Source organism: Geotrypetes seraphini, chromosome 12 (genome assembly GCF_902459505.1).
Source record: "Geotrypetes seraphini chromosome 12, aGeoSer1.1, whole genome shotgun sequence".
Taxonomy (NCBI): Eukaryota; Metazoa; Chordata; class Amphibia; order Gymnophiona; family Dermophiidae; genus Geotrypetes; species Geotrypetes seraphini.
Genome location: NC_047095.1, coordinates 45,201,051 through 45,216,206, shown reverse-complemented (window position 1 = coordinate 45,216,206; position 15,156 = coordinate 45,201,051). Strand labels below are relative to the sequence as shown.

Below are 15,156 nucleotides of genomic sequence, written 5' to 3'. Positions count from 1 at the left end.
TGATGGACCTATGGTCTGACTCGGCAGAGGCCATGCTTATGTGCTTATGAGTAGCTGGGAAACAAGTTTTCATTTGCACTCAGCTCCCTGTGATCCTAGGCAAGTCACTTAACATCTGTTCGCCTATCCCTCAGTTAAATGTTGCCATTATAAAAGGTTTGTGAAAGATCTTTGCCTTTCAGGCAGCCAAATTAAATATTTGGCTTGCCCGGTATGTGTTAGAAGCCTCTTCTTAACTGGATTTTAGAAAACAGATAAAAACTCAATTATTTAATAGGCTAGGGCCTTAACATTCTTTTATACTGCATGCATTATATAATGTATGTATTTCTTCTATTAGTTGCCTTCAATTGCTGTCTTTTAAATAACTTGTACTGTTTGTATCTTATCCAATTGTTGTGAACCGCTTAGAACTCCCAGGTATGGCGGTATATAAAAATAAATGTATTATTATTCCATTGTCCAGGTAAAAAAAGAAACCCAACCCATAAAACTTATTGAATTGCAAGTCCACTAGGCACAGAAAAAGTAGCTGTATATAATACAAAGTGGTTTGATTATACCACAGAAAAGTGGTATATTAAATCCTTTCCTTAGAACTAAATAACACAACTCCTTCAAATGACAGATTAAATGATATGACAGAAAGGACTAAGCCTTATGGGACCTTTAAGGTACACACAGCCCATAATGATCCCTGTGAGATCTTAAACATACCCTTCTTTAAACATTATTTAAACCAAGTCAGCACCTGGCCAGTTATCCCAAAAGATTTTACAAGACATTAGTGACTGGTCATCAATAGTATCAAATTCAGCTGTGCTATCCAAGGTAACTATGACAGCAGATTCCCCTAGGCCTATGAAAACCATAGGAGAATGGTTTAATGGAATCGAGTACAAAACAGTTTCTGTGATGTTCTGGGCAAAAACCAAACTAGTAATGATCTATTTTATTTTATTTCTCTTACTGATTTGTAATTAATTGTTTTTAGCTTTATATTGATGGCCTGTCTCTTTAATAAAAGTAAAATTTGAAACTTGAAACATTGGGAAGAATAACCAAAATTATAGCTTTATGATGCTAGATTCCACATTAGGAGTCACTTCCAAGGAAAAGGGTTTAAATGTAATAGTGGACGATTTATTGTTAGTGTATGGTGGTGGACAAAAAATAGACAGAATGTTAGACATTATTAGGAGAAGAATACAGAATAAAACAAATAATATCATAATGTATCTCTCTTGCCCCATGGTCAGACTGTGCTTTGAGTAAACGAGTCAAAATGTTGGTTAGCACATCTCAAAAAAAGATGTGAAATTGGAAAAGGTACAAAGAAGGGTGACCAAAATGTTTAAGGGGATGGAATGATTTTCATATGAAGAAAGGCAAAAAAAAAGGTTAGGAATTTGCTGTAGCTTTAACCACTGCGCCACACATTCCCCCTCACATATTCCCCTATAGATATCTATAAAATCCTGGAGTGGAATGGGTAAACCCAACTCAATTGTTTACTCTTTCAAAGGGTATATAAGCTAGGGGACACTCTCTGAAATTACATGCTAACACATTTCAAACAAATAATTTTTTCCCCACTCAATATATAGTTAAGCTTTGAAACTCATTACTGGAGCAAGTGTTTAAAAAAAGTTAATGTAGCTAGGTTTTAAAAAAAGGTTAGACAAATGGAAGAAAAGTCCATAATTGAGATGAAGTGCAAGAGTGGTTAGAGCAGCTGCCTCAGCACTGGGGTTGAGAGTTGATTCCCATAGCAAGTCCTTGGTACTCTGTCTAAATCAGTGTGTTGCAAACAATTTAATCTGCAGCACACTAATCTCAGGGGAGCGACTGGAGGGCACTCAGAAATGCGCAGACGTTGATGTGATGACATCACATGCATGTGTGACATCATCACGATGTCCATGCATGTGAAGATGTCCTCCAGCCCAGCCCTGAGCCTCCTACTATCTCACTGTGAGAGGCATGTCCTGTAAGCAGTCAAACTGTGATGGTGCCTCTCCTCCTCGCCAGCATCTCGCGGCACACAGTTTGCGATACCCTGGTCTAAATTAAGCAAACTGCTTTGATTGTGTAAGTACACCACACAGAAAAAAAAACATTGATTATTCCTGAATTGGCATGGAATTTTGGGACTCTGCCAAGTATTTGTGACCTTATGATCACTGTTGGAAATAGAATATTGGGCCAGATGAACCCTTCATCTGATCTAGTAGTACAACCCTTACATTCTGTTCATTCATCTCATTGCATGTGGATTGATACTCTACAAGTCACTGGCACTTACCACACATCTTTCTGATGATGACAAAGCCCTTTTTGACTTCTTTATTTCCAGAGCTTTAAAACATATCATTAACAACTGGAAAGATAATTCCCATTTATCATTACACATGGGGTGGAACTGGATATTGATGTACAAAAATACAAAGACAACATTTCTTATAACTGTGTGAGTGTGTGGCACAGTGGTTAGAGCTACAGCCTCAGCACCCTGAGGTTGAGGGTTCAAATCCCTCACTGCTCCTTGTGACCCTGGGCAAGTCACATAATCATCCCATTGCCCCAGGTACACAAGATAAGAGTTTGAGCCCACCATGACAGATAGGAAAATATGATAAAGTACCTGAATGTAAAACCCACTTAGGATGTATGGTATATAAATAAATACAATAAAATAACTCTCCAAATTACTATTTAAGAATCAGAAATGGAAGTCTCTAGACTGTTTTTGTTCATTATTCAGGAACAATTTTCTTTATTCAATTTTTTAATTAATTAATTAAATTTGATTTCTATCCCATCCTCCCAGTAGCTCAGAACGGGTTACAAGCAAACATTCAGGGTGGAATACATTTGGACAGTACAAATACTATACCAGCAACTTAAGTATAGGTTAGGAATGTAGAAGTGAGTGCAGGAGGAAGGGGGAAGTTAAGGGGGCAATGGAGGTTGATTGCAGTTGGAATTTTAGTTGAAGAGGAGGGCCTTTACAGCTTTCCGGAAGATCGTCAACGAGTTCTGTAATCTAATTTGTGGGGGGAGTTGGTTCCAGAGTTGGAGGATGAAGTGGCTGTAGGAGCGTTTGCGGGCAGTTTCTGACAAGAGAGACCTTCCTGGGGGGATGCATAGGCGTTTCTCTGTTTCAGAGCGGAGGAGGCGGGTGGGGATGTATAGGGTTTGCTTGGATCCTATGTAGGCTGGGATGGTGGCGTAAATTCTTTTATGTGCTATTACCAGGGCCTTGAATGCACAGCGTTGGTTGATCAGAAGCCAGTGCTCTGCGCGGAGGGCTGGGGAGATGGGGTCGCGGTAGTTGAGGAGGCGGATTGCTGCGTTTTGTACACGCTGGAGGCGTTTGAGATCTTTTTTGGCCACTCCATTAAATAGGGAGTTGCAGTAATCCTTACTGCATACAAGCATGTATACATTTCTTGTTCTCTTTATGCTCACGTTCATGAATCTTTTGTTTTGAAACAATTTAAAATTTCAGTAAATATTCGAAAACAAAAAAGAAAGACAGAAAGAGAACTTGGAAAAAATGTTGTTTGCTCTGGTTTTTAAGTTAATATGTAAAATAATCAACTACGTACTAGCCATTCTGTTTCTAATGAATAAATAAATAGCTAGTCCCGCTATGGGAATTACCTCCCTACTTCTCCTTGCCTTGCCACAGGGCACACATCCATTCATTCACATTGTCCTCCAGACGAGCCCTGACAGCTTGCTCGCGCACCCTCCTCAGCCGCGTTCTGATTGGCCGGCAAAGCCGAAGCCGGGCGCTTCGGCGTTCCCGCCTTTGCAGTCAGTCACGCTGTTCTGTTGCTGTGTCTTCATCCGGGTTCCTGGCTGACCCGCGATGTGACCCCTTCCAGTACGGCAAACATGGCGGAGGTAAGGAAGAAACTCGGAATAACATTCTCGAGATTTATTTTTCCCCCCCATTCAAACGGGAGCGCGGGTTGGCGGGCCCGAGAGCGGGCGCGGCCTGGGCGCCAAAGGAACGCCAGAGGCTACGGATGAAAGGATGGGAGCCGCGGTGACGCGCGTGCGAACTTGTTGCGTTCATTTCCGAAGAGCGAGGAATCCTCTCTTGCAGAAGTTTTAGTTATATTTTTTTGCGGAGCGACGAGTTTTCTGGCTGGGCGGGGACCGCTCTCAGCCTAGTTTTAGGCAGGAGGCGTCGGATTGTTGCTTCTGTACCTGGGAAGCAGCCGGGCGTTTGTTAGGTTTGTAGTCGCTGGGGGGATGTGATCGGGCGCGCGTTTTCTTACTTGGTTACTCCGAACTTCCATTTTTTTTGAACTGGTAGGCCGCCTGATTCTTAGTAGATTTTTTTTGTATCGTTTTTATTCGGTAAATCTCAGTTGAACAGCTCCGGGGTTTTGGGCTTACGGCGCGATAGGCGTCGTAGCCTGCTTGTTTGTGGAGCCTTTCAGTTTTGTTGTCCTTTTTCGCGCTTACATTTTGGAGAGATGGAGCCGGGTAGGAAGTGCTGGGTGATGTTGGAGATTGTCAGTCGGCTACTGGCAATTTTTGTGCTTTAACACAAATGTTGCTTTAGAAAGCGTAAGAATTGGAAGAATAGGGGGACGTGTGTAGTTGTTCTTTCGTCTTGAAAACTTAATTTTAACCTATGAAAACCTGCGCAGTATTTATAGCGTTACGGATAAAAAAAAAAAGAGGGGGGGGGGGACCATTTCTGAACGTTTAGTTTGTTTGTATTTCTTCAGATGTTATCGTTAAGGGTGTCCACCTACAGATCTTGTACCCTACCCGAATATAAGCTATCAAATGGTCAATAAACTAAAGTGTGCAGAGAATAAAACTACAGAAATTTTCAGGAATCGCTCAGAACGTTGAGGAGTTCTGGCTTTTAAGCTGAAGAAGACTGCAAATAAATGTAATAACTGAAACTTTAAATCCCTGGTATAATTTGTGAAGTGATTGTAATCATATGAAATATCAAGGTTTCTGATTAACATTTTCCTGATACTAACAAACCTAAATAGAGACTATTACAAATATTTAATGTGTTAATATTTTTTATAGCCTGTTTGAAAAGCTGTTTTTACTAACCTGTCTAGTGCCATTCTGTTTTGTGATATTGTAGTAGAGGTACAAGTTGACTACACTGAAAATACTAGAATTCTTTTTCTTTATGTAGAAACATATTTTTTTGTATTCAGAGTTCCAGCAGGGATCTGTTTGTCAGTGAAGCCTCTACTGTTCTTGCTTTTTGTACTGTGCACCTTGAATTCATAAGAGGCAATGCCCACCTGGAAGGATGAATTTTTTGTTATTTTAATGGTTTTTATAAGTGGAAAGCTGGGAGCGCATGACTACCTTGCTGATGTAGTGGGGAAATATGTAGAAACATTTTTTGTATTCAGAGTTCCAGCAGGGATCTGTTTGTCAGTGAAGCCTCTACTGTTCTTGCTTTTTGTACTGTGCACCTTGAATTCATAAGAGGCAATGCCCACCTGGGAAGGATGAATTTTTTGTTATTTTAATGGTTTTTATAAGTGGAAAGCTGGGAGCACATGACTACCTTGCTGATGTAGTGGGGAAATATGTAGAAACATTTTTTGTATTCAGAGTTCCAGCAGGGATCTGTTTGTCAGTGAAGCTTCTACTGTTCTTGCTTTTTGTACTGTGCACCTTGAATTCATAAGAGGCAATGCCCACCTGGGAAGGATGAATTTTTTGTTATTTTAATGGTTTTTATAAGTGGAAAGCTGGGAGCGCATGACTACCTTGCTGATGTAGTGGGGAAATATGTAGAAACATTTTTTGTATTCAGAGTTCCAGCAGGGATCTGTTTGTCAGTGAAGCCTCTACTGTTCTTGCTTTTTGTACTGTGCACCTTGAATTCATAAGAGGCAATGCCCACCTGGGAAGGATGAATTTTTTGTTATTTTAATGGTTTTTATAAGTGGAAAGCTGGGAGCACATGAATACCTTGCTGATGTAGTGGGGGAAAGAAAAATGGTGTAGTTTTGCAATGAGTTTAAAAGATGTAGAGTAGATTGCAATATGACTTTGGAAGTTAATTGTCCAAAGCTACAATTTGCTCGGTTGATCATAAACCTTATAACCAACATCAGTAAACAGATAAGTTATAAAACATGACATGGTTACTGGAAATTACATGCACCTTACAGAGCCTTTTTATTTCTCAGAGGGCACCCAAGGTGTGTTTGTAACTAGGTGGGAAAGTTCCTTGTCATGTTTTAGTGCTTTATTTACAAGCTTTCTCCTTTTCCTGAAGTACACTTCACTGGGTGTGGAAGCATTACTATTTAGTAAAATGGGAGCGACACAAAAATGCTAAAAATATATTTAGAAGCTAAGATTACTGGAAAATGTATTAAATTCTATAAAAAGTTTGAAGACTGTGTGGTAGAGTAGTATTCCTTTAGCTGTGTTACTATAGGAGAAAATTTAAATCTTAATAGGTTTTTATACCTTTTAGTACAGGCCTCAAAAATTTTTCATTAAATCTAAGAGTCTGCCCCAAATATTAGGAGCCCGTGTCTAAGACCTTTCTCACTTCATCTTTTCCTCCCTTCCAATATTGTCCCCAGTGAAGTCTGTGGAGAGGGAGGTTTGGAATATCCCTCCCAAATTAGCAATAGCCCTTTCAGGAATTGAATAAGATTTTTTCCCTATTTTGTGCCTATGAGTAAAAAAAAAAAACTTGAATAAATCAGTTCCTTAAGGTGTATTTGCTAATCAGTTACAGAAGTCAAGTCTCCCTTCCCAAAGCAAGCTGTCAGTTGTGTGATGGCACCTTATAGATAGGTGAAGCAAAGAGGCAGTTGCCTCTTTTTTACCTGTCATTGTAGCCTGGGTTCTCAGCAGTTTCTTTCTCCTATCCCTGTCCCACAGCCTTCACCCAGTCTGTCTTTCTTTCTCATACCTCCCTCACTTCTTCTCCCCAGTCTGTCTTGTGCCCCTCTCCAGCCTTCCTTTTTTTAATCATCTTTATTCATTTTTGATCAAACTGACCAAGCAAAACAACAGTCAGCAATATTGCAAAAATATCAAGAACACATGTCAATTCAAGACCAAGAACATACAAGCAATAAAACTGAAAAAGGTATCAAGTCACCGAACTTGCCCCCCACTCCCGTCCCCTTCTCCTCCATTTTTGCCAGATGGGTGAAAACTATAAATGGTAGTAAACTCTAAAGAAAATAAAAAATCAGGCATTCAATAAGTGACAGCGAGCCACTGGTGTAAACATTGCTTTTGCCTTTTATTATTCATAACTGCCTGAAATAGCTTTCTTTTGCTTAGCGATCAGACTGTACGAGTATATTCGAGTCACTTTGTGCAGGGGGTTTGGGAAGTCTCACAGGACTTAAAACCATGAGACTTCCCCAATTTCCTGCACCGCACAGTTCAAGATTATAAGAGAGCTCGATGGCTATGCGAAAGGATGGTATTTAAGATTTTTTGGGGGTATGCAAATTCTAGCCACCATGGTGACCTGGTACTTGGGATTTCTCAAACCCTTATTATTGGATGAACTGAATTAGGGTTGAGAAAATCCTAGATATTAGGTAATTTTTAGAAGAAGTTTGATGAATTTTGGCTCACTTTAAGAGAGTGCAAACTCTAGATTACTTATCCAAGAGGGTATGGTCTAATCAAGAGGAAAAACACAGAGTAGAAACTAGACAGAGAAGTCCAGATCAGGCAAGAACAGGCCTTCAGGGTAGACCTTGAGTTACAGAAGTGGCCAAGGTAAGAAAATTCTCAGTTGAACATTGTGAAATGCTGACCTCTTGACTCAACAGAAGCCAGACCCTTCCTTGTCTATTGAATGCTGACCTTCAAATTGATACCCCTGTGTAGTCATAACCTAGCAGGAACCATACCCTTTTTGTGGTGGAATGGAGATATGAGAGGATGCATAGCCCAATAAAGAATTTTGTTCTATTTTACACTGTGGCTTGGCTATGTCTGTGGAGAATCTGTGTCTCACAACCACTCATGCTACGCACAGATACCAAAGAGTTTCTGCATAAAATATTTCAGGGTGTAAGAATTAAAAACCATAGTGGAGTCCAGCCATTTTTTTTCTTTTCTTTAGAGGTTACCTCAAAGTGATTTACTGTATAAATTGTCTAGAGGTACTTTTTTCTGTCCCTAGTGGGCTCACATATTTTTTGTACTTGGGGCATTGGAGGGCTAAGTGACTTGCCCATGGTCACAAGGAGCTACAGTGGGAATTGAACCTGGTTCTCATGCCACTGTACTAACCATTAAATTACTCCCACTTGAAAGAGTTTGAGGATAGAGATAGGATGAGGAAGGCTAATGTGAATGGTGATAGAACAGAGACTGGTTAAATTTGGTTGGAGAAGTATGTAAGAGAGAACATGGGAGGTGATAGGCTGAGGAATTTTCTTGGAGGGAGACAAAGACTGGGGGAAAGAGAGTTTTGGGGACTAGAGTTTTAGTTAATATGAGTTACTAGTTGTAAGCAATCTGCAGTGCCATTAGAACACCCCTGTTCACTTTGTCCCATGAGGATCTTGACAATTGAATATGAATTTTGAGGGGTCTATTATATTTGGCCATAGGAAAAAGTTAAGATAATTATCCTAAAGAAAATATGATTTTCAGATCAGCCACATTTTCTTTAAGAATAAGACATGTACAATTACAATCAGATATATTTATAGAGAAGTAGAAAACCAATCCTATGTGTAGAACTTGAGGACCACTCTCTCTAAATGAGACGGCAACAAACTAATAACTCTCACTTATATTTCTTTTCTATGTTCTCTTGATGTTTGTATTCCTCCCCCCTCAAATACCTCTTCATGTTAATTTCTCTCACTTATATTTCTTTTCTATGTTCTCTTGATGTTCGTATTCCTTCCCCCCCCTCAAATATCTCTTCATGTTAATTTTCTTCCATCTTTCCCAATAATTACATTACATTACATTAGTGATTTCTATTCCGTCATTACCTTGCGGTTCAAGGTGGATTACATCCAAACTAAAACAAAAATTACATTCGAAATTTGAAGGAATAGAATAAGCGATGACATAGAATTTTTAAGGTAATATATGTTGGGTAAAGAGTTACCAAAGGGAAGTGGAGGTCTTTAGGAGATAAGAATAGGGTGAAATTATGGGTTTTAGATAACGTTTGGTAGATAAAAGAGTATTAGAGAGATCTAAGGGTAAATAGAATATTGGATATTGGGTTGGGATTGGTTGTGCTGGATAGGTTTTATGTGTTTTTTGAAGAGTATGGTTTTAATGTATGTCTCCCACTGTTCTTCTTTATATGTACCTCCTTTCACTTATCTCTTTCCTTCCCATCTCATTGCTATCCGATCCCACAGTTAAGGAACTAGGAGGTTGGTAGTGTAGGGATTTATGGAGATCATGTTCCTAGGCTCTTCCCATGTTTTCCACATGCTTTCTTTTTAGAAAGGAAGTTTTCTTAGTGTCAGGCTCCGCTTTTCTGAATCAGTGGGTGTTACACCATCTTAACAGCAAGTAGAGAAAACTGAATTCTGCCAGTGACATCACCAGTATAAACTATAATGCTTCTTGAAACAATCCAGTATTTTTATCTACCTTCAGCAGGTGGTAGGTCATGCTGACAGTGGTCCTGTCTCTGGATTTATCTCCCTGCTCTGCTGGCTGCAGCTACAGTGTGGTCAAGTTTAATAGTTACTCCAGGTCACATTCTCAGGACTGTGCCTGGTTGAGCTTGGAACTTGGCTCTAAAGCTCCCATTTGCACTTCTTACTGTCACGGTGTGAGGCTTTTGTCTTGGTCCTGCAGGGCCTTGCTTGAGGGATGTGAGTCCTGTTCCCACTCCCACTCCCTCCCTGTCTTCCCCTGCATCTCCTAGGCTTTCTTTAAATGTGCTTGCTTCTGCAACACACACAAAAAATTCAGTTGGCTTTGCTAGCTTTGTGGCTGTGGCCAGCAGAGCTAGGCCAGTGATAGGAGCACTTTCACCTGCTGAAGGTGGAGAAAAATACTGGATTGTTCTAGAGAGCACTGTATCTTATGCTGGTGACATCACTGGCAGAATTCAATTTTCTATACCTCCAATTGCTGGCAGGAAAGAATAACACCCATTATTTCAACGAGAGTTATCTCGATTTGTATGGGGTAGGGGATCCCCAAGATTGCCTAGAACATGTGGCAGGGACCTGAGTGGGGTGGAAGAGGGAATGCCCAATATAACTTGGTATTATTGGACGGCTCAAGTTAAACAAATATTTGATTGGGAATATTATCCTGATAAACCAGGAGTATTAATACAATAGGTCAGTTCTCCGAACTTTCCTTTGTTACTTAATCTGGGCATCCCATTTGAAAACTTTATTACAAGGGAGATGTATTCAAAATCCATTTGTATCCCATTTGCTGGGGCTTTGGTATAGGCTATGATGATCTTGTGGAAATAATGTAACTTTCTCTTCTTCAGCTATTAGATTTGAACCAACTTTTCAAGCAGGGAGAGAAGGGGGGGTATTTTTGATATGGGAACATCAGGGATTAATAAGGTTTACACAGTTTATTGATAATGGGGAGACCTTTGTAGAATTGCAAAAAAATTACCAATTATCCTCTGGAGACGTATTTCCATATTTAAATAAAACATATTATTCAGAGCCAAGAGTAGTTGGGGAATAAGCAAATTTAATCTGAGAATTTAGAAAAACTATATCTGGAGTTTCATACATTGGTATGGGCAGACTCGATGGGCTATAGCCCTTTTCTGCCGTCAATTTCTATGTTTCTATGTTTCTACAAAGATCAATTACAGTGATTTATAGGTTTTTCAATAACAGCAAATTTAGTAGGCATAAAATTATGATATGGGAATCTGATATAGGGCATCAATTAACCAAATCTGAATGGGAAAAAATATGGAGGTTTCTAAATCCTCTAGATGTATTCTGATTAAGGAAAATGTATATAAAGTTCTCACTTGTTAATATTATACTCCTGATCAAATCTGTGCTGTTGGTACCGATGTTTGTTGGAGATGCATGGTTGCCAAAGAAACATTTTATCACATTTGATGATCTTACAATCTCATACAATGTTTTTGGTCTTCTGTCATCAAGTATATGTCTAAGGGTTTGGGCTTTTCTACATTTAGATCTAAAGGCATGTTTATTGGGACTTTATAACAGCAAGGGATATCAATGGCAGAGACGAATTAAACGTCTATGCTACGCTGCAGCTAAATGTGTGATTGCCTTAAAGTGGAAACAGTCAATAGGCCCCAATATTCAAGATTGGCGTGTGAAATTGATTGCACTGAAAGCATTGGAACAATTAACAGATAAACATCAAGGTCGTTATGACCCTGCCAATGACTTGTGGATATGATTGGACCTGATTTTAAAGGTCTCTAACCAAGATTATTGAAATCATTATCTATATGTAAAAATATCAGGATGTGTTAATAATATGGCTATACTAGAAAGATGATCTAGAGCAGGGGTGCCCACACTTTTTTGGCTTGCGAGCTACTTTTAAAATGATCAAATCAAAATGATCTACCAACAATAAAATTTTAAAAAAGCACACTGTACGCAGAGAAAATGTTATCATTTATATTCGGAGTTTTTTTCAAAGAGGTCAAGGCAGATGACTTTAAAATATGCAATGTCACCTCAGTAACAGCTATACAAAAATAGACAAATATACCCCTCCCTTTTTACTAAACCACGATAGCAGTTTTTAGCGCAGGGAGCTGCGCTGAATGCCCCACATTGCTCTCGACGCTCATAGGCTCCTTGCGCTAAAATCCGCTACTGCGGTTTAGTAAAAGGGGGCCATAGTGCAAAATATAGACAGCAGATATAAATTCTCAAAAATTTTAAAATAAAATCATTTTTCCTACCTTTGTTGTCTGGTGATTTCATGAGTCTCTGGTTGCACTTTCTTCTTTTGACTGTGCATCCAATATTTCTTCCCTTCTTTCTGCCTCCTGCATGCTTCGTCTCCTCCAGACCTCATTCCATTCCCCAACCAACATCTCTGTGCTTCCATGAGTCCAACTTTTTCTTCCTCTCTCCATGCCCCCTCCCCTTTCTTTCTTTCTTTCTTTCTCTCTCTGTCTTTCTTTCTGTCTCCCTGCCCCTTTCTTACTTTCTCTCTTTCTTTCTGCCTCCCGTCTTTCTGTTGTCTGGGAACAGGTCCCCAAGCCACCGCCAACTTCTGGGCCCCCAAGCCACTGCAGATGCCGCCGTTGCCAAGTTCTTCGTTTTCCAATGCTGCAAAAGGCCAGCAGCCTTCTCCCTAACGTCAGTTCTGACGTTGGAGAGGAAGTTCCAGGCCAGCCAGGCAGCGATTGGCTGGCCCCGGAACTTCCTCTCTGACATTAGAATTGATGTTGGGGAGAATGCTTCTGCAGGGAGAGTTTGGGACAGCAGTGGGGGACGTTGGGGAGAGGAAGGCTGATCGGCCCGGTAGATTGTGAAGGCAACGCGAATCTATCACGGAGCCGGGGATGGGCTCCGTGATTGACTTGTGTTGCCTTCGAGATCTACTGGTCGATTGCGATTGACATATTGGGCACCCCTGATCTAGAGATTAAGTGAGTAGGGGAGGGGAAGGAATTTGGGATGTAGGGATCAAGGGGAAAACGTATGAACATATACTTTGTAAAATTGCTGTTGTACTTTGTTGGTTCAAATAGCCCAATAAGGTCTTAGAATTTGTTTAATATTGGATTTTTGTATTTTATAGGAAATTTTTCAATAAAAATATATTTTAAAACAGAAGAAATCTCGGTGAATCTGGAATATGTACTAAGCCAAATCGACAAGTTAAAAAGTAATAAATCGCTAGGACTGGATGGTATACATCCCAGGGTACTAAAAGAACTTAAACATGCAATTGCTGACCTGCTGTTAGTGTCACCTGAAGATTGGAGGGTGACCAATGTTACACCGATTTTTTTATTTTTTTTTTATTTTATTTTTTTTTTTTTAAAGGGCTTCAGGGGAGATCCGGGAAATTACAGACCAGTAAGCCTCACTTCAGTGCTGGGCAAAATGGTAGAAACAATTATAAAAATAAAATTGTGGAACACACAGACAAACATGATTTAATGAGATGTTGTCAGCATGGGTTCAGCCGAGGGAGATCTTGCCTCACAAATTTGCTTGACTTCTTTGAAGGTGTGCATAAACATGTGGATAAATATGAGCCAGTTGATATAGTGTATCTACATTTTCAGAAAGCTTTTGATAAAGTTCCTCATGAGAGGCTCCTGAGAAAATTAAAGTGTCATGGGATAGGTGGATAAGGAATTGGTTATCGGATAGAAAACAGAGGGTAGGGTTAAATGGTAATTTTTCTCAATGGAGGAGAGTAAACTGGAGTGCCACAGGGGTCTGTACTATGAATGGTGCTATTAACATATTTTTTTAAATTATTTATATATTTATAGTTTCTATACAACCAAAGATGATACAAGTAATACATACTGAAAATACATAGTTAGTCAATACTGACTGAAGTAGATATACAGAGCAATATGCTAACTTATATAGTCCTCAATTTAAGGATGTAGGCAAGACATAGACAGAAAAAACCCTGGGGAGAAGGGATATAGGAACAATTAAAACATAAAGCAAAAGAGCAGTATTTAGATATTAACCTACTATTTAACTAAATTCCGCACTAAACACCTGATTCATTCTGGCTGCGTTGGAATCCCTTTACTCTCCATGAAAAAACCTAGTTGGGCAGGCTCAAAAAATATATATTTATTCCCTTGATAGGAAATATAACATTTGCAAGGAAATCTTAACTGAAAAGTTGCCCCCATAGAAATCACTTTAGGACGAAATTGCAAAAATTATTTTCTCCTGGATTGTGTCCATTTTGAGTCATCTGGAAATATGTATACCCTTTCACCTAAGAAAGTGATTTGTTTTAAATTAAAATACAATTTCAACAGCATTTCTTTATCCTGTAAAAATACAAGAGAGACTAACAATGTCGCCCAACCCACTGTTTCAATTTCAGAAGATTGCAATATAGCTGATACATCTAATTGCTCAGTTCCACCTTCTAAAATTTTTTCTTTTTGAACATTCTTTAAATAATAAATTCTCTGCTTCGGGGGAAGATTCGATTCTGAAACTTTTAAGACTGCCATCATAAAGTTCTTAAAGAGTTCCTGAGGAGACATAAATTTAGCTATTGGAAAATTAAGAATCCTTAAATTCAAATTTTTCTGTTGATTTTCCAGGTTTTCTATCTTCCTCAGAAACAACATTCTATCAGTCATTTGTTTGGTCACCAAATTTTTATTCTCAATTGTTAGTTTCTCTAGTTTAGAAAATTCAACCTTCTGCTGCTGAAATGAAGTCTCCAAAAGGGTTATCCTGGAAGAAGAGTTTAAGGTAATAGATATAAAATTTGTACAGACAGAGTGCAGGTTTTCAATCGCTGACCATATGGAATCAAGAGTCACTGCCTGTGGTTTCTCCAGCGGCTTGAGGGGGGATATAACTGCCAGATTTCTTTGGGTTAGATCCCCAGAGAGCAGACTACGGGCTCCCTCACCCTCCCCACCGCTGGTCCCCTCAGGTTCCATGCTCCCAAGGTGCAACGACTCTTGTCCTAGAGTCGGCATCGCTGAAATCACTTCTGGGTCAATCTTGGGTGCAGTACACGCCATGCTCGATGTGTTCGGCATGCCCTCCAGCAGCGTCTGCTTTCCCGATGTTACGCCGGGTTTTGGGGGCATGTGCGGTCCTCGTGGGCTCAGCAAAAGTTCGCCGGCCAAGCTGTGCTCTGCCCTAATCACAGCAGCAGATACGCCCGATGAGTAGGATTGGACTGTAAATGCTGTTATTACAGTCTGTCACGGAGTTGATGAGCCAGAGGTAGTTGGAGGAAAACCTCTCTGTTTTCCTCTTCTTTTAGGCATCAAAAAGCTGTGTTAAAATAAATTTTAAAGACAAAGTTGCCGTATGAACGGGTGTTCTCAACCCTGCCTCTGTTCAAGACGCCATCTTGCCTCTGCTATTAACTTTTTTATTAATGATCTGGAAATTGGAATGAGGTGATTAAATTTGTAGATGACACTAAACTGTTCAAAGTTGTTAAAATGCATGCGGA

At 39.7% G+C, this 15,156-nt stretch overlaps 2 protein-coding genes across 9 annotated transcripts in view; one reads left to right on the top strand and one right to left on the bottom strand.

Annotated features, from left to right (window-relative positions):
* The window catches only part of MIER1 (MIER1 transcriptional regulator), a 133,270-nt gene that overhangs the window by 8,276 nt on the left and 109,838 nt on the right, over positions 1 to 15,156 (top strand). For 3 of the 7 annotated variants that reach the window (XM_033915923.1, XM_033915921.1, XM_033915928.1), the window contains exon 1: positions 3,814 to 3,912. The exons of 1 other annotated variant lie outside the window; for it this stretch is intronic. In XM_033915923.1, the coding sequence (XP_033771814.1) occupies positions 3,904 to 3,912 (9 nt within the window). In that variant the 5' untranslated portion in view covers positions 3,814 to 3,903. Of the gene's footprint in view, positions 1 to 3,813; positions 3,913 to 3,958; positions 4,922 to 15,156 lie in introns of those variants that run through there. 3 more of the 7 variants (XM_033915925.1, XM_033915926.1, XM_033915924.1) reach the window with 3 other exon arrangements.
* The window catches only part of WDR78 (WD repeat domain 78), a 187,274-nt gene that overhangs the window by 129,402 nt on the left and 42,716 nt on the right, over positions 1 to 15,156 (bottom strand). Inside the window, exon 1 of one of the 2 annotated variants that reach the window (XM_033915917.1) lies at positions 3,667 to 3,800. The exons of the other annotated variant lie outside the window; for it this stretch is intronic. Within the exon in view, the coding sequence (XP_033771808.1) occupies positions 3,667 to 3,707 (41 nt within the window). The 5' untranslated portion in view covers positions 3,708 to 3,800. Of the gene's footprint in view, positions 1 to 3,666; positions 3,801 to 15,156 lie in introns of those variants that run through there. 2 annotated transcript variants of the gene reach the window in all.